The sequence below is a fragment of the Nelumbo nucifera genome, chromosome 8 (genome assembly GCF_055504915.1).
Source record: "Nelumbo nucifera cultivar China Antique chromosome 8, China Antique-T2T, whole genome shotgun sequence".
NCBI lineage: Eukaryota > Viridiplantae > Streptophyta > Magnoliopsida > Proteales > Nelumbonaceae > Nelumbo > Nelumbo nucifera.
This window is the reverse complement of record NC_142656.1, coordinates 49,742,517-49,758,202: the sequence shown is the minus strand read 5'-3', so window position 1 is coordinate 49,758,202 and position 15,686 is coordinate 49,742,517. Positions and strand designations below refer to the sequence as shown.

At 35.9% G+C, this 15,686-nt stretch overlaps 1 protein-coding gene across 7 annotated transcripts in view; it reads left to right on the top strand.

The window, feature by feature from the left end:
- Positions 1 to 9,003: 9,003 nt before the first annotated feature.
- The window catches only part of LOC104611705 (uncharacterized), a 61,867-nt gene continuing 55,184 nt past the window's right edge, over positions 9,004 to 15,686 (top strand). For 6 of the 7 annotated variants that reach the window (XR_016079088.1, XR_016079089.1, XR_016079087.1 and 3 more), the window contains exons 1-4: positions 9,005 to 9,265; positions 9,971 to 10,098; positions 11,071 to 11,142; positions 11,242 to 11,355. Coding sequence is in view for 1 of the 7 variants with exons in the window: in XM_010278879.3 (XP_010277181.1) it covers positions 9,103 to 9,265; positions 9,971 to 10,098; positions 11,071 to 11,142; positions 11,242 to 11,355 (477 nt within the window). In the remaining 6 variants the exon portion in view is untranslated. Of the gene's footprint in view, positions 9,266 to 9,970; positions 10,099 to 11,070; positions 11,143 to 11,241; positions 11,356 to 15,686 lie in introns of all 7 variants that reach the window. The other variant, XR_016079092.1, reaches the window with a different exon arrangement.

Here is a 15,686-nt window from a genome sequence, read left to right as displayed (position 1 = left end):
CTACAAGGAGCTTGCCGACCTCCTCATCTACAACCCTCTACCTCTTTGGGGCGAGGTTTCTTTTTCTCTACCTGATTGGCCTGACTAAAGGTTCTACATTCAATTTATGAGTAATTACCGATGGGTCTTTCTCATACATTTCTGCTACCAACCATGCAAAAACATCTAAATTATTAAGTAAAAAACTTACCAGTGTAGACTGAAGTGGTTCTTTTAGGCGAGCTCCGATCTGGATAGTTTATGTGCTTGGGGGGGGGGGGGCTCCAACTCAATGTCACCTGCCAGCTTTGCTTTTTCCTCCAATGCCATGACGTATTACTTTCGGGATTCCAATTGGTCACCCTATATGACCCCTACTCCGTACCTCAACAGAAATTTCATCGATAGGTAATAGGTCAACACCACCGCACAAAGTGCATGCAAGATGGGCTGACCCAAATTTGTAGGGGGACGGGGTGGCAACCACTGAGAATGTGTGCTCGAATCGGACTGTGTTGGGCTCTATCCTTGATGCGATTGGAACTTTGATCTTGCCCAAGGGTTTCACTACATCTCTATTGAAGCTGACGAGGGGTACATCCACTGGCTACAAGTTCTTCTGATCTAGCTCCATCTTTTCGAAGGCCTCCAAGAATAGGATGTCTACCAAGCTCCCTGAGTCAACTAGAGTTTACTTTAACTCGAAGCCATTTATGATCATTTTGACAATGAGGGTGTCAGCGTGCGGATACTAGATCCTGTGAGCATCATCCTCGGTGAAGTAAATGATTTCCTCCACCCGAGGGCGCTTTGGTGGGTTCTCGTAATCGTGCTTTAACTCCTAGACTATATTCTTCCCTGCTGCCATACTGTACCCTACTACTATAGAACCTTCTATGTTCATGTTGATCATGCCACGGATCGACCTCTCTGGTGATGGTGGATCCCGAGGTGGCTGGTTACGATCTTGCCACCTACTTGATTCTAGTGCATCTTTGGGCTGGTCAATAGGTCGGGCATCTCTCTCGTCGCATTTGATAAATTGCTTGAGGTAGCCATGATAGATCAGCTCCTTGATCTCATCCTTCAAGTTTTGGTAACTTTTTGTGCCATGGCCAATGTCACGATGGAAGTGGTAATATTTGTTTGGGTTATGGTTAGCGGGGTCACCTCTCATCCTGGGCAGCCATTTGATGTACTAAACTATTTTTATTTGCATTAATATTTCACCCTTTTTGGCATTTAGGGCGGTGTAATTTTGGGCCTAGACTGGTGGGGTTCTATATCACCAGCCTGATCTGGAACTCTGGTGGAGGGATTTTCTTCTCCTTGGCGACCTGCTTCGCTTGCCTCAGGGTGATCGTCTTCTCTTCGGCCACTTGCTTCTTCACTGCTACTTGATACTTCCCGCTTCTTTCTCTAGTCGCTTTCTCTTCTTGGACAACTGTAGCTCTAACTAGGATCTGAGTGCTTCCTCCACCTTCATGAACTTATTAGCCTCAATGTGGAACGCCTCCAATGGAAGTTGAAGGGATCAACTCGAGATATCAACGTAAGTCAGGGTGGCAGACGCCCTTCACTGCCACTATGAATTGTACTACCGGGTCGAGATTTGGGATCTGGAGCCGCTTGAGGTTGAATCTCTTGATGTATTCTCGAAGAGGATCATTGGGCTGTTGGACTATATTCAGCAAGTGGCAAAGTGTGTGGTGAATAAATCTGCAAACTGGTTCCAATTCTTGATCGAGCCGGTAGACAATCCCTGGTACCACAACCGAGTTATACCTTGAAACGTTGTTAGGAGCACCATATACAGGCTCGCGTCATCCACCCCATGAAACTGCATCAGGGCCTGGAAACTATCATTGTGATCTATTAGGTCGGTTGTCCCGTCATAGGATTCCATGCTCGAGGCTTTAAAGTCTTTGGGTTGTAGGGCCATAAGAATCTCTGGTGCTAGAGGTGAGGGCCAGGTCATGCACAATGTTGCTAGCTACGCGATGACCGAGCTAACCTCACCCTTCTTCTCTTTCTCAGCCTCCTCGTTGTTGGTGGGCACGATGTGTGCGCATGCGGAGTCTCCTCTTCGACACCTTAGTAGTATTGTTCGCTTCTGTCCTTGTTGACGTCGTGGCTTTGTTTTTCTCTTCTACTAGGACTTGGCTTTGGTTGTCAGGATGACTAGATGAGTCTAGAACCTGGTCCTGATTTCTAACACCATGCTATTGATTGTTGGGTTGTTGGTTGTTCTGCTACTGCTGGTTCACATTTGGCCGGGGTGGCTATGGCTGCTGTGGCTGTTGTGGTGGAATGAAAGCGGTAAACCTCTCCTCCCAAACTTGCATCTGAAGGGTCATGCCGTAGACATATTGCACTAGTTCGCCAAATTGTCATACGTCAATCCCTGTAGGAACCATTGATGGCTCAACTGCGGGGAGAGGAGCGTTTAGCTAGTGCAGCAAGAAGGGTTGGTTTGGCGCTGCTGGCACTCCACGTAGTGTCAAAGGTACTATCATCTGCCCGATGGTCACTAAGAGCACTTTTGGTTGGACAATAGGCTGTTCTTGCCCCTAGTGACTAGGCTTTTTGTCGCTATTCCCACAAACGACGCCAATTGATGATGCGCGATCTGTACTCCCCTAGTTGGAAGGCAGCTCAGACGTCAGACTAACACATGGTTGGTCTAACTGCAAGAAGAACAATATAAGAGGTCCTGGGGTGCTTTACCCGGTGTGGGCACTCTAATGCTTAAGTTAGTGAAGAGTGTTGTAGCAAGCTGATTTGCTTGTAAGTATGAGAGTATGAAAGCTAAATCGCGTGTACCTTATGAAGTTGGAGGTGATGCCCTTATATAGGTGAGCTGTCGTAGGCCTCACGAAAAATATCCAAGATCTTCAACCCGTGTAACCAGAAATCGATTTAACACCCAAAGATGGCTTCGTGTGAGCTGATAAGGCTTATCAAGTCCGTTTGATCCGGATGGGATAAGGATAAGGCTCGTTGCTGTGCGGTGTGATCCCAGAGAGATCGGAGACGACTAGCTAGCTTCTAGAAAAGGGCTACGTGGCGCCTTGACAGGTCAGGACACTGCAAGTTGCTTGGACCTCGGTCTTAGCTGAGGTGTCTGAGGTGCCCGAGCTGACCTGGCCTGTTGAGGTGTTTGGAAATGCTGAGTTGTAATCTAATCAACAGGTCACTCTACATGCCCGCGTACTAACAGATCGGGCCAAATTACCCCTCATCAAGAGTCATTAGGATAGCGATACATTATGTAATAGGGGTGTACATATTAAATGTCAAACCGACCAAACCGATCAAACCGGCCTGACCCAACCCGAGTTGGTCAGTTTTTCAAAGTTTCTGGTCGGTTTCGGTTTGTATGAAAAAATAAATTGACAACTCGGTTTGGTTTTGGTTTTCATCAAGCCAAACCAAACTGAACCTATCCTATATTTTTAAGTAATTATTAATTAGTCCCTACCTTATATGTTAAATGTTGATATATTTTATTTGTGTTTTGTTTGAACTTTGAAAAAATTTGGTTATTTATGATAAAAACCAAAAACGTACAACAATACAAATATAATACAATGGTACAATATTTAATTCAGTTTTGTATTAATTTAAATATATATTGACAAAAAAATTAGTTTTGCATAAAAAACTAATCGACTTAAATATATATTTTGGTTTTGCATATAAACTAAAAAGAAATAAACTTAAATATAAATAGATATTTAGTTTAAAATATATATAAAAAGTAACTAAACCAATAAACTGACTCAAACCGACTCTTCATGTTTGGGTGGGTTTTGCTTTAGGGTCAGTCGGTTTCGGTTTAGTGAATAAGTAAACCAACTAGGTTGGGTCGGTTGAAAAAAATGACTCAAACTAACCCAACCTGACCCATGAACACCCCCCCCCCCCTATTGTAAGGTCAGTGATGAAAGGATGAAACTTTCTCCACATATAAATTGCAAGATTTCTTTAAAAGATTGCGCCAAATTAGGATATAGAATTCTAACAAAGCGAGTCAAACAACGAACACGGGGGAGTTGTGGACACTCAAAGAAAAAAAAATGGAAAAAAACCACAACAGTGAGTCTAATAATGCTTCAAAGGAAAAACTGATCCAAATATATAATCAGTGACAATATAGTAAAAGAAAAAGAACCGTAAGTTTAATAACATCTAGGAGACGATCCAAGTTTGAAGATTAACAAGAAAAAAAAAACAAATGTTATAACCCCCCTATTTACTCATTATGTATTTTTGAGGGTCAGGTTTCATGCCCCTTTTGTTTATTTTCATCAATAAAGCTTTATTTTCTTTAAAATATACAGAGAAGTATGGACAGGCCCAATATAGATTTCTGATTTCCACTGCAAAGCTATAAACATTCAAAATGGCAACAATCCATACTGCCCGTGAATTGGCATCAATTCCGAGCTGGCACCTACCCAACAATTCTCTGTGCCTATAAATTCTAACCCTGGGTTGAACCGTCTTTAAAAAGTATATTTTGTAAAACATGAATTAATAAAAAGTAAATAAACAATGTGATGTTTTTAAGGTGAATCTGAAATCTTGATTGAATGTATTGCGCATATTATTTAATACATCACAATTGGACTCTAAAATCATTTTATCCAACATTAAAAAATTCAAACATTTTCACAAAAACAAGGAATTGTGGCCTTCTCATCCATAAGTTTATTGTACCTACTTTCTAAGTGGAGCAAAAGTTTCTTTTTTCTTTGCTATGACCAATCAAAGACCTTAACAATTAAACTAGTTTATGGAGTCAAGCAAGACTTTGTTTGATAGCATTTAACTCTTAGTGCTGAAAGAGGGCCTTACCAATTAGAGGCATTTTAGAGCATTTGGCTGCCAATAAGGCTGAATGGTTTGGCATGATATTGTCTTCCATCAATGCTCAAATTTAAATGATTAAGTTCCAATTTTGCCCATTAGTTATTTCTTTTGTTTTTTACAACCTATTTTGCACTATACAACAACAACAACAATAATAATAGTTTTTAGATATAGTAAATATAAAATAAAACTATTCATATATTATTTATTATTATACTATTTAATTATTCTATTATATTAATTATTTATTTCAATAAAACAGAAATTATTAATAAATTAATTAATATTACTTTTATATTTTAATCATATCAAATTATTGATTACCGAATTTTTAATAATTAATTAGTGAATGAATTAAAAAATTAATAAATAATTATTTTCATTAATTAATATTTACTTAATTAGTTATTGTGCAATTATTTTTAATAGATAAGAATAAATAATTATGTGATCATTTATTTTGAATTTCTAATAATTAAATAATAGTTATTAAATGCTCAATTCTTTAAAAGTATTTAATTATTTATAATTTTTATCAATTTCATCATTTGTTAATCATTTTATACTCATTTAATTAATTGTCATATCCAATGTTAAAATGGTCAATTGTAATTTTTCAGAACTTAACATTTAGATTTTTCAGAACATTCTCTAATTCAGATACCAGCATTGAGAAAAATTCACTGATGTACCTTTGAAAATAATTATTGTAATTTCAAAAGCATTCAGATGTCAAACTCCAGGTCATCTTGGTTACTTATAGCCGATTGAGCCGTGTGGTCCAACTTGCACCAAGTCAAACCCATTTTACATCTTAGTTGTATAATTTGGTCAAACCGGATCTAGATGGGCCAAGAATTTTGGATCATGGACCATAAGGCCTAGTCCACGTAGAATCGTTGAAAAGCTTTGTATTTTTTTGTTATTTTTTAATGAAGACTAGTAGGGAATCTGTGCGATGCACGGGAAAACCCAATGTCTAATTTGCTGGTAAAAATGATGAAAAGGATATATTGAATGTCGGCTCCTGGTAAATTTTCAAAAGTATATATACTAAATTATTGATTTTTTAAATATATTAAATAATTTATTTTTTTTAAATATTATTTACAAAATTACACTAATTTATCTTTTATTTTCATTATAAGTTAATTAATAATTTCCTTTTCTAAAATTTTCCAATATTATACTAATTTATATTAATAACAGAAATAATTTGTGTAATTATTGGTTCAAATTAACGTTTTCCTTTACCAATACTAATTTGTCTTTAAAAATTTAAAATGAAAATCACACAATTATTAAATAATTTTCCAAAATCTATCAAATGTAATAAAAATTCCCAAATTTCCATAATATTCCAATAATTTTCAATAATTATTTACTACATTTAAAGAAATTTTCCAAAATTACATTAATATATTTTTTTAATATTTTCTTCTCCAAAATTATGATAGTTTGTTTGCCAATTTGCAAACTCCACCAAATCTTTCCTGAAGCTATAATTGTTGAATTTATTTTTCAATTTTATAATTTTTAATTAATTTTAAATGACATTTATAAAGAAATTATTGGTTGAAAATTTTGTATATTCATTGATTTCTAGTAATTTTTTTTGAAAAATAACACAATTTAATTGTTAGTGTAATAAAATTAATTTTAAGAAATTGTAACTATAGTAAAACATTTATTATAATGATTACTCTATTTAATTACTACACCAAAATTTCAATAATAATTATTAATGTAATAATTATTTTGAAAAATAATTATTTAACTACACTAATAATTATTGTTGGAATTACAATTATTTCAAAATTACTGTAATTACAGCATTTTGAAAATAACAAATTTTACTATAATAATTAATGTAACTTAATAATTTTTATTACACTAATAATAAAGTTACACTAATAAAACTACATTAATAAATTTTTGAAAATGTAATAAGATGGAAATATATTTCAATGGCTGGGGTATAAATGGAAGAATGAAATCAGGGTCTTTGACGATAACATTGAGCCATTCTTATTTTTATTAATGGGTAAGAAAAGTTCTTCAACCAAAATTGTGAAAATTTTTAATGATTATAATTTATAAGAAAGAAGCACGAAATTTCATTGAGGGAAAAGTTATTTACAAAATTCGTTAAATCACTTAGGCTGTGTTTGGTTACAGTGCAACTTTTTTTGCACTAGTACAAATGTCTTAGAACGCAAATGTAAAAAAATGCAAATTCTTATTTAATTTTGTTTTGGATTTTAGTTATTTCGTTCCATGTCTTAGTTTGCTTCATTTGTAGTGCAATTAAACAGAAAAAAGATAAAATTTAAAATAAAAATAAGTTTTACTTGCATTGCCATGTCTTAGTTTGCTTCATTTGTACTCAAATAATTTGCACTGCCATAGTTTTACATCAATACAAATTTATTTGCATTGCAACCAAACACAGCCTTAAGAATTTTCCCTCAACTTCCCGTCTATCTCTAATTTTATATCAAACCAAACGCAGCATTTACCTCTTGTTTTGTTGGTAGGTATAAGAACCACCTACCCCATATAAGCTTTGAATGAGAAGCATCAACCTACCCTCTTTATTCTTCTCTCATCTGCCACCTGCAGGCTACCCAATTCCTTATACACCATTAAAATTAATGAAATATAAACCCTTATTAAGAACTGTTTCATTGGAATTTCTTAGATTCTCTTCCATCCAATGGAATACTTCTACCTCCAAGTTGTTACACGGATTTCACAACGTGAATTGTTTTTTGTCGTTGGTTCTAAAAATAAATGAAAACCATCTCGTTTAAAAATAAATTGTTTCTTAAAATAAAAATATAAAAAATATGTTCTTGATTATGTGTTTTGTGTTTTCAAAATTGGAACCAAAAGTATGTCTTTGAATCTGGTTTCAAAAACATATTTTCATCTGATTATTGAAGATCATGTTCTATATGATCATAAAATTTGGTTTTGCTTTAAAAACTATTGTTTTGTTGGTTTCAAAATAATATGTATTATTATTATTATTTTTTTTTTTGAAACAAAACAAACTTGCTTTTCTCTTTGAAAACAAAAAGAGTTCAAGAAAATGTTCTTGTTCTCGTATGATGTGGTGATTCCAAAAACAAGTGGAAACTTTAACATTTATGTTGTAGAATGCCCCATAAGTGTCAGGATTAGATATAATAGACACAATATAGGAAATACATTCAATAAACACTTTACAAATTTAAAAATACTCATTTAACATGCTTACAATGACGTGTCGACCTGGTTGAGACTCCTTAAATGCATGTTTGGAAGGGTTTTCACATAGCGACTTTTAGTATTATATGAGCTGAGAAACACGGACCATTATAAAGGCATGTTTGATAAAAGCTTGGGAAATCCAGGAGCTGTAATATCGACTTTTTGTTAAGCCATTTCAAATAACATCTTTGAAGTTCAGGGCTTCAGGCCCCATTTGGGAGAGCTTTTGGATTGAGCTGCTACAGAAAAACCGCTCACATTGAGCATTCATTTATATTGATAATGGCTTCAAGTAGATTTTTGGATTTTTATCAAACATGAATGATGGACTTTTCGAGGCTCATTTCGAAAAGTCAAGCATAATTATATATCTCTCAATTCATAATAGAAATGTGTGACTCTAATTAATGACAAGTAAATAATTGATGGAGAAAATGTGTAGGAAATCCCAACACATGTCAAGGGTGTATTAGGATTATGCCATTTGGTTGAAGTAGTTGAACTTTGATGACCTCACAACCATCAAACGCCCATCATCAATTACGATAACCGGCAGTCTTTGGTGGTCCCTTTTGTACTTTCATCTATATGTGCTCATCACCTGGCCCACCCACGTCTGATGGACGGTCCACATTGAAAGATTTTCCCTTCCAATTATCAAATACTAGTTTAGCACATGGGATAAAGCATTATTTCTGTAATATGCACCACACGTGCCAGGCTACGACCACAGCATATTTTTCGAACGTTCATGTTGTCTAACCTCCACGTGTCGGAAAAAAGATCCAGATTTGTAGATTCCTACCAGTAATAAGGAGATCCAGATGCCGACACGTGCTCGTAAGAATTCCTTTTTTTTTCTTTTTTAATACTCTTATTATATTATTATTTCCTTTTCTCTCTCTTTGTTCACAACGGACTGAAGAACAAAGACTGAAATAACGAGAGAGATTTTTGTTCGTCTCAGAGCTTGGGTGGTTCTTTCATGCATTCATGGCGATTTCGAAGTTCTTGATCGTTACGATCTTTCTGGCCCTAGTGTTTGTAAGAATTAGAGCAGATATAGCAACCGAAGATGAAGTTGTTGCACCCGAAGTCTCTGATTCTTCTCTGAAGATCGAATTGGAGCAGCTTAAATTGAAGATCCCTCTTCTTGGTTGGTTTTGATTCTCCTTTGATCGATTGTTGGAATTTCTTTTGATTCTTATATTTTTATTCGTTTTCAGTGGATATTGTTTTAGGTTGGTTTATCATTGGCTTTTTGATATATGAATTTGACAGTTTTCCGGATTTGGAAATCAAGTTTCTGAAATGTGTTTGTTGAATTTTAGTAAGTTTTGCTTGTTGAAAAGATTTTAGATTTCTTCTTTGTTTTACTTAGAATCTCTAAGATCTTGTTTGTTATAAGGGAAAATTATGACAAGCAGAAAATTGCGGGTTTGGATGCTTTACTAAAGAATATACATTTACTTTCTGAATTCTTTTGTGTGATAAAATGTTTTGGACGAAAAGAAAACCACGGATAAAATTGTCTTTGCTTTCTGCACAAGTATTCATTACCAACTGTTTAATGGAATTTTGTTGAAGTTTGAATGTCTAGAACAACATGAGCGAGGTTGTTGAATGTGTCATTTGACCTTTTGAGTGTCTGGTTATATCTGTCTTTCATGTGATTTGTCTTACCGATTTAACCATAGAGATAACAGGATTGAAAGGCATTTTGGATGGAAATAAAGGAATGGCTGTTGATTATAGTATAATACTAATGAAGGAAAATATGATACTTATTTCTCCCCTAAGTTTGTAATTTGCCATTTTCTTATGTCTAATCGTGACATTTTTTCCCTGTTCTCTGTTGAAGAGTCTAGCATTGATGAGAAAACTCGAGAATTAAAGAGCAAGGATGAGCGCATTGCAGAGATGGGAAATACTATAAAAGAGAAATCGGATAGCATTGCATCATTACGGAGCGAGATAGATTCCCTCCAGGTAAGTTTTAGGGTTGAATCGAACGTTACTTAAGAAAAAAGAAAGAAAGAAAGAGGGAGAAGGAAAATTGATGAGAATAGTCATTCGTTATAATTTATAAACAGAAAATATCCCCCTAAAGTAACTTCTTTGAAATAAACCCCTAACTCAACTTTCTATTGTGCTTCCTCAATGGTGGTTGACTAATACATACAAGCAGTATCCAAATATGGCATAGGCTTTTATCAACGTGAGGCTAAGGAAAATACCTTGAGGCTCATGTGTGAATATATAAGGGCCCATTTGGTAACAGCTGAAGTGGCTTAACTGAATTAATTATTGCTTTGTGTATTAATGAATGCCATTAAGTAGGTTGAGCTCCTTAATGGTTGAATAGAATATTAGGTTGGCCCTTAAATGACTAAATATTTTACTATCCAACTATTTTATTTATATAGGACAAAGCAATACATGCGTGCATGTGTATAGTTGCAATTATATCTTTGTTTCAACATTTAAAGTAGTATTGTTTTACATCCAAGGCAAGTAGTTATTAAATGGTTTTAAGCTCCAAGAATTCTTATATTTTTTGTTTATATGATCAGCAACTATTAATAGTATGAACCTTTTGTGCATTTTCTATGCTCTTATTTTAGTTTTATCTTTTTGTTCTTAAAAAATGGCAACTCATGAGGCTTATGGCTCATGCCTCACTTCACACCTTATTTATGAACACTGAATACAAGCATGCACTTGGCTTATCTGCAATTATTTCCCTTCTTTGCAATTAGTCTCATGTAACTTTCTGGAACTAGCTTGCTTTGAAATGGTTAGTTAGTGCCTTGGAATTTTGCCTCCTTCGGAATTATACAATTTGTGCATACAAATGAAAAACAATATTATTCATTGTGCACAACCAAATTTGTCTTGAGTACTTCATTAATTGGTTTTCGAATTTATATATTTATGAAAAATGGTTATCATGTATTGCAGAGAAAGGGGACTGCAGATGCTGCAGAGATGGTGGGAAAGGCTCATGCACGGGCAGGTGAACTTGAGAAACAGGTTAACTATGATGGACAAAAACACTTTTAATTTTTCTTACAGAGAAGTGGAAAGAAAAACTTGCTGAGTGAATCTTTTTGACTTCAATCTTTTGGGCAGGTAGAGAAACTGATAAAGGAAATAGAAAGCCAAAATAGGAAAAAAGATGACTTGGAGGCCCAAGCAAGTGACACTGAGAAGAAAATACATGAAATGGAGATCAAAATACAAGATGTAAGTAATTTGTTATGTTTCATTGCCGATAAGGCTTTTACTTTTATATCTATATCAATAGCTCTCTCTCTCTCTCTATATATATATATATATTATATTCTTTATATGCTTATCATGCTTAGGGTTCTGTTGTCATCATTCTAGAATTATGTATTTTAGGTGTGACCTTTGCTGCCAGTGATCCTTAATGTAAACCTGATTTAATTGAGTATTTACTATTGTTGTTATTTATTTATTTATCTTTGTAAGAGGTAATTGAGGAGTAGATAGACAAGTAGAGGTGGGAAAGTCACTGGGGTTATTCTTCTTGGGTGGGGAGAGGGTGGAGAGGAAGGTAATTGAACAATTTATAAAGAACAGAAGGGAAGAACTTAATAGAAAGAGAGTGAGCATCTTGGGTGGAGTGGACCAAGCTGAGGTAGGAGCAACTGCCCTTTTGCACAAGTGTTGGCAGGTTGGTCTAACCTTGGAATTGACGGAGTTGAAGGGATGGTTCAACCATTGTTCCCTGTTGAACCCGCCATTAGTTGAGGTTTGTCTCGAGTTTTGACCTAAGGTGAAGAGGTGACCACCATTCTTTTGCCTTCAGTTGGCTGGTCAGTTTTTGTTACCCTGCCTAGTTGAGTTAGTTTAGTCAATGTTTAACCGAGGTTGGACATTTAACTGAGGTTGGTTTTTTATCTCTGTTCCCATTGTGCACGACCCTAGTCAGGTCTCTGTGTCGAGCTTAGAGCTTGTGTTGAGGTAGTCACTATTTTTTATCTCAGGGGTGAACTAGTGTTTGTTACTTTCTGGTTGAGTCAGTTTGGTTGACGCTTAACTGAGGTCAATCAGTTTTCCGTTGCTGTTCTCTACTGTGCCCAACCCTGGTCTGGGCTTTCAAATGGGCTTGGAGCTCGTGTCATGCTTGCTTCATTGCACAAGATAGGCGAGTTCTACAAAATTAGCATAGGTCATCTTTTTTTTTGAAGATTAAAGGTAATTTTCATTAACAAAAAAGGAAAATACAATCTGAGAAGTGGCAAGATGACACCTCACCAATACAAAACAGCAACATACTAAAAAACTGAGAATTGATCAGAATTACAAATTCAATTTTGAGGACATTCCAAAAGATTCCCTCCCATATCTGATCAACCACTTTGATTAAAAATCTAAAGGCTCCGATACTCAGTTCGCCACCATATTCCAACCAGGGTTGCAAGCACCTCGAAACTTTTGACTTATCTTCGAAACATTTTCTAATTCTTCCATTCCATTCCGAAGGACCCAACGTAGAAAAAGGAGAAGCCACTCCAAACGATCCTTCCTTCCTCGCTATCTTTGATCCATACTCACCCTCATCCTTACCCCCTTTTCCTAGTTCCTTTCAAAATTTGGACTTTGAACCCTCACATGTCCTTACCTAACACCTCCTCCTCACGCCGATCTTCATCCCAATCTCTATTCTTCTCAATTCTTTTACTCTCTTTTGTTTTTCTCCTCCTTTCTAACTCAAATTGCTCAAAGGATTTCCTCGCAAAATCTTCACCTCCCCAGAAGAACAGGCCCAGGGAGTTCCCCACTATCACATCTCTCTCAACCAACTTGCTGATTTCCACCTCTCTGTTCTGGACTGTACCCATTTCTTCTTGTATCTTACTCTCCCTTCTCCTCCTCCTTCTTGCTCAACTCTTTTACTTTGGACCCTTCTCTTGGTCTCCTCTTCAGCAACTGTATCAATACCCACTAGTAGAGGTGTAAAGTGGGCCATGCCGGGCTGGCACGACACGGCCCGTGGGTGGCCTGTGCAAAGTGTGGGTCGTGTCATGCTGGCCCACAGGCCGTGCCGCCCTCCAAGTTAAAAATTTGGGGGTCGGCCCGACACGGCCCACGGCCCAGGCCCGTGGGCCGAGCCTTGGGCCAGGTCGGGCCGTGCATCGGGCCAAAGCTATTTATTTGAAAAAAATTGACAAAAAACTTAAAATTTTAATTTTATATGAATTTTGTGTATTCGATTGCTTATATATACAATAATTAAAAAAATTAGTATAATAAAATAAAAAAAATTATTTATTTTATTAATATATTATATACTATATATTATTATATAATTATAATTTATATAATATTATATAAAATAATATATATAATATATATACATATATATAAATATATAATATATATACATATATATAAATATATAATATATATACATATATATAAATATATAATATATATACATATATATAAATATATAATATATATACATATATATAAATATATAATATATATACATATATATAAATATATAAAATATATATGGGCCATGCTAGGCCGGGCTGTGGGCCATACCGTGCCAGCCCGCTCGGTCGTGCCGTGCCCTGCCGGCCTGTGGACTTAAAACTTCAGGCCCAACACGACCCTCATGATTGTGCTGGGCCTGGCACGGCTTGTGGACCATTGTGCCAGGTCACAGGCGGCATGGCCCGATTTACACCTCTACCCACTAGTCTTCTCTTCCTGTTATAAATTCTCTCCTGCTTATCACCCCCTTCACAATCAATAGACCACTTTCTCTTCCTTCCACTTGCCCTCCCCTCTTCTTCCCCAATCATTTGGTCTTCAGTCTTGTAACGTTTGGATTCCATTTGTCTGGAGCGCTATCTGTTAAGATGACTTCTAAGTGGTGCTCGGATATCGAAATGCTGAGCTTGGTGGTTTGAATGCCTAAGTGGTAGCTCAGACCGGCAAGCTAGCAGGTCGGCTCCACTAGTCTTCCTCTCCTAACCTTGTTGGTTGTTCAGAGGGGGTACAACATTCCTTATCATGGTGATGATGTCTTGGACTTGTTGGTGCTCATTGAAATGCTCCTAAGCTGTCAATTCAGTTCGAACAAGAGAAAACCAGAATGAAAGGGTGTGTTCAATGAGTCACATGCCTAAAAATATTATCTTATATATGTATTATATACAAGGCTGAGAAAGGACAATTATGTCTCTCACAAGAAAGAATAAAACAGAAAAAGATAATGCACATATGATGCAACATAAACATGTGATCATAGGAGCAAAATAAGGAAAGAAATTGTATGGGACGTAAATCAGTCTCTACACCCCCCTCAAACTGATGTCGAGGCACAAACATCAGTTTTTCAACTAGAAAATGGTGATGAGAACAGTTCATGGTCTTTGTGAATAAACCAGCCAACTATAAAGCAAAGGACACGTAGAGTAAGGACCATAGTTGTCAAGGTGACGCCTAGGCGACAAGGCACCCTTGGGGGCTCACCTCGCCCAGTTGCCAAGCAGTTCTGTGCACTGGGTTATAAAATACTTATATATTTTTAATTTTTTGACATTATAATTATAAAATAGACATTATTAAACTAGAATGTTCATTTTATGTGTTTATATACTAATTTCTTTTTATAATTTTCTTATTTTATTAGGGTTTAATCAACACAAACATTGCTAACTGCTGTATTGAACAAATGGTTCAAAGTATCGATACACCTCTGTGTATGGACAGAGGTGTATCGGTACTTATAACGATACTCCCCCTATTTTTTTATTTCTTTGGTTTTCAATTTCATTTTTAAATATATATATATTATTTAAAAAAATTGGTCCTCGACAACACCTGTAAACAGGTATCGGGACCCCAAAGATACAATACAACACACCCGATATGGGGCGTATCGTATCGAAATTTTGATCCTTGATTGAATCCTCAAAAATTTCAAAACCTGAACCAATAAGCAAAGGAAGAACTTAAAATTTTGTTTAATCAACACATTTTCTTCTTCCACATCTTCTTCTTATTCCACCTTTTCTTTTCTTCTTTCCTATAACAAAAGTAGGGGTTCAGCCCCTATATTTTTTTGAATTTTCTTTCCTTTGTTCTTTTTCTTCTCATAAAATGTTGATTTTCTAGACTTAAACATGAAATTTATACTTCTCCTATGAAAATTATGAATAATTATTAAGGAAAGATGGTTATGGAACCTAGGGAACTACCCTAGGATATATGGTTTTACTTAAAAAATCCATCACCTAGGTGACTAGGCGACAAGGTGCCCCCCCTGTCACCTAGCCTCGCCTTGGTGCCTTGAAAACTATGGTAAGGATTGTTCCATGGCATCTACACCCAATCCCTGGATCATTGACTCTGGAGCCTTCGATCACATGACTGGAACTCCAGGTGTGTTTTCCTCCTTATCTCATTGCTCAACATCACAATCTGTTACCCTTGCTAATGGTTCCACATCCTCAATTTGTGGTGTTGGTAATGTTGACCTAGATCCTGTATCCCTCTCATCAGTTCTGTATGTTCCTAAATTGCCTTTTAAC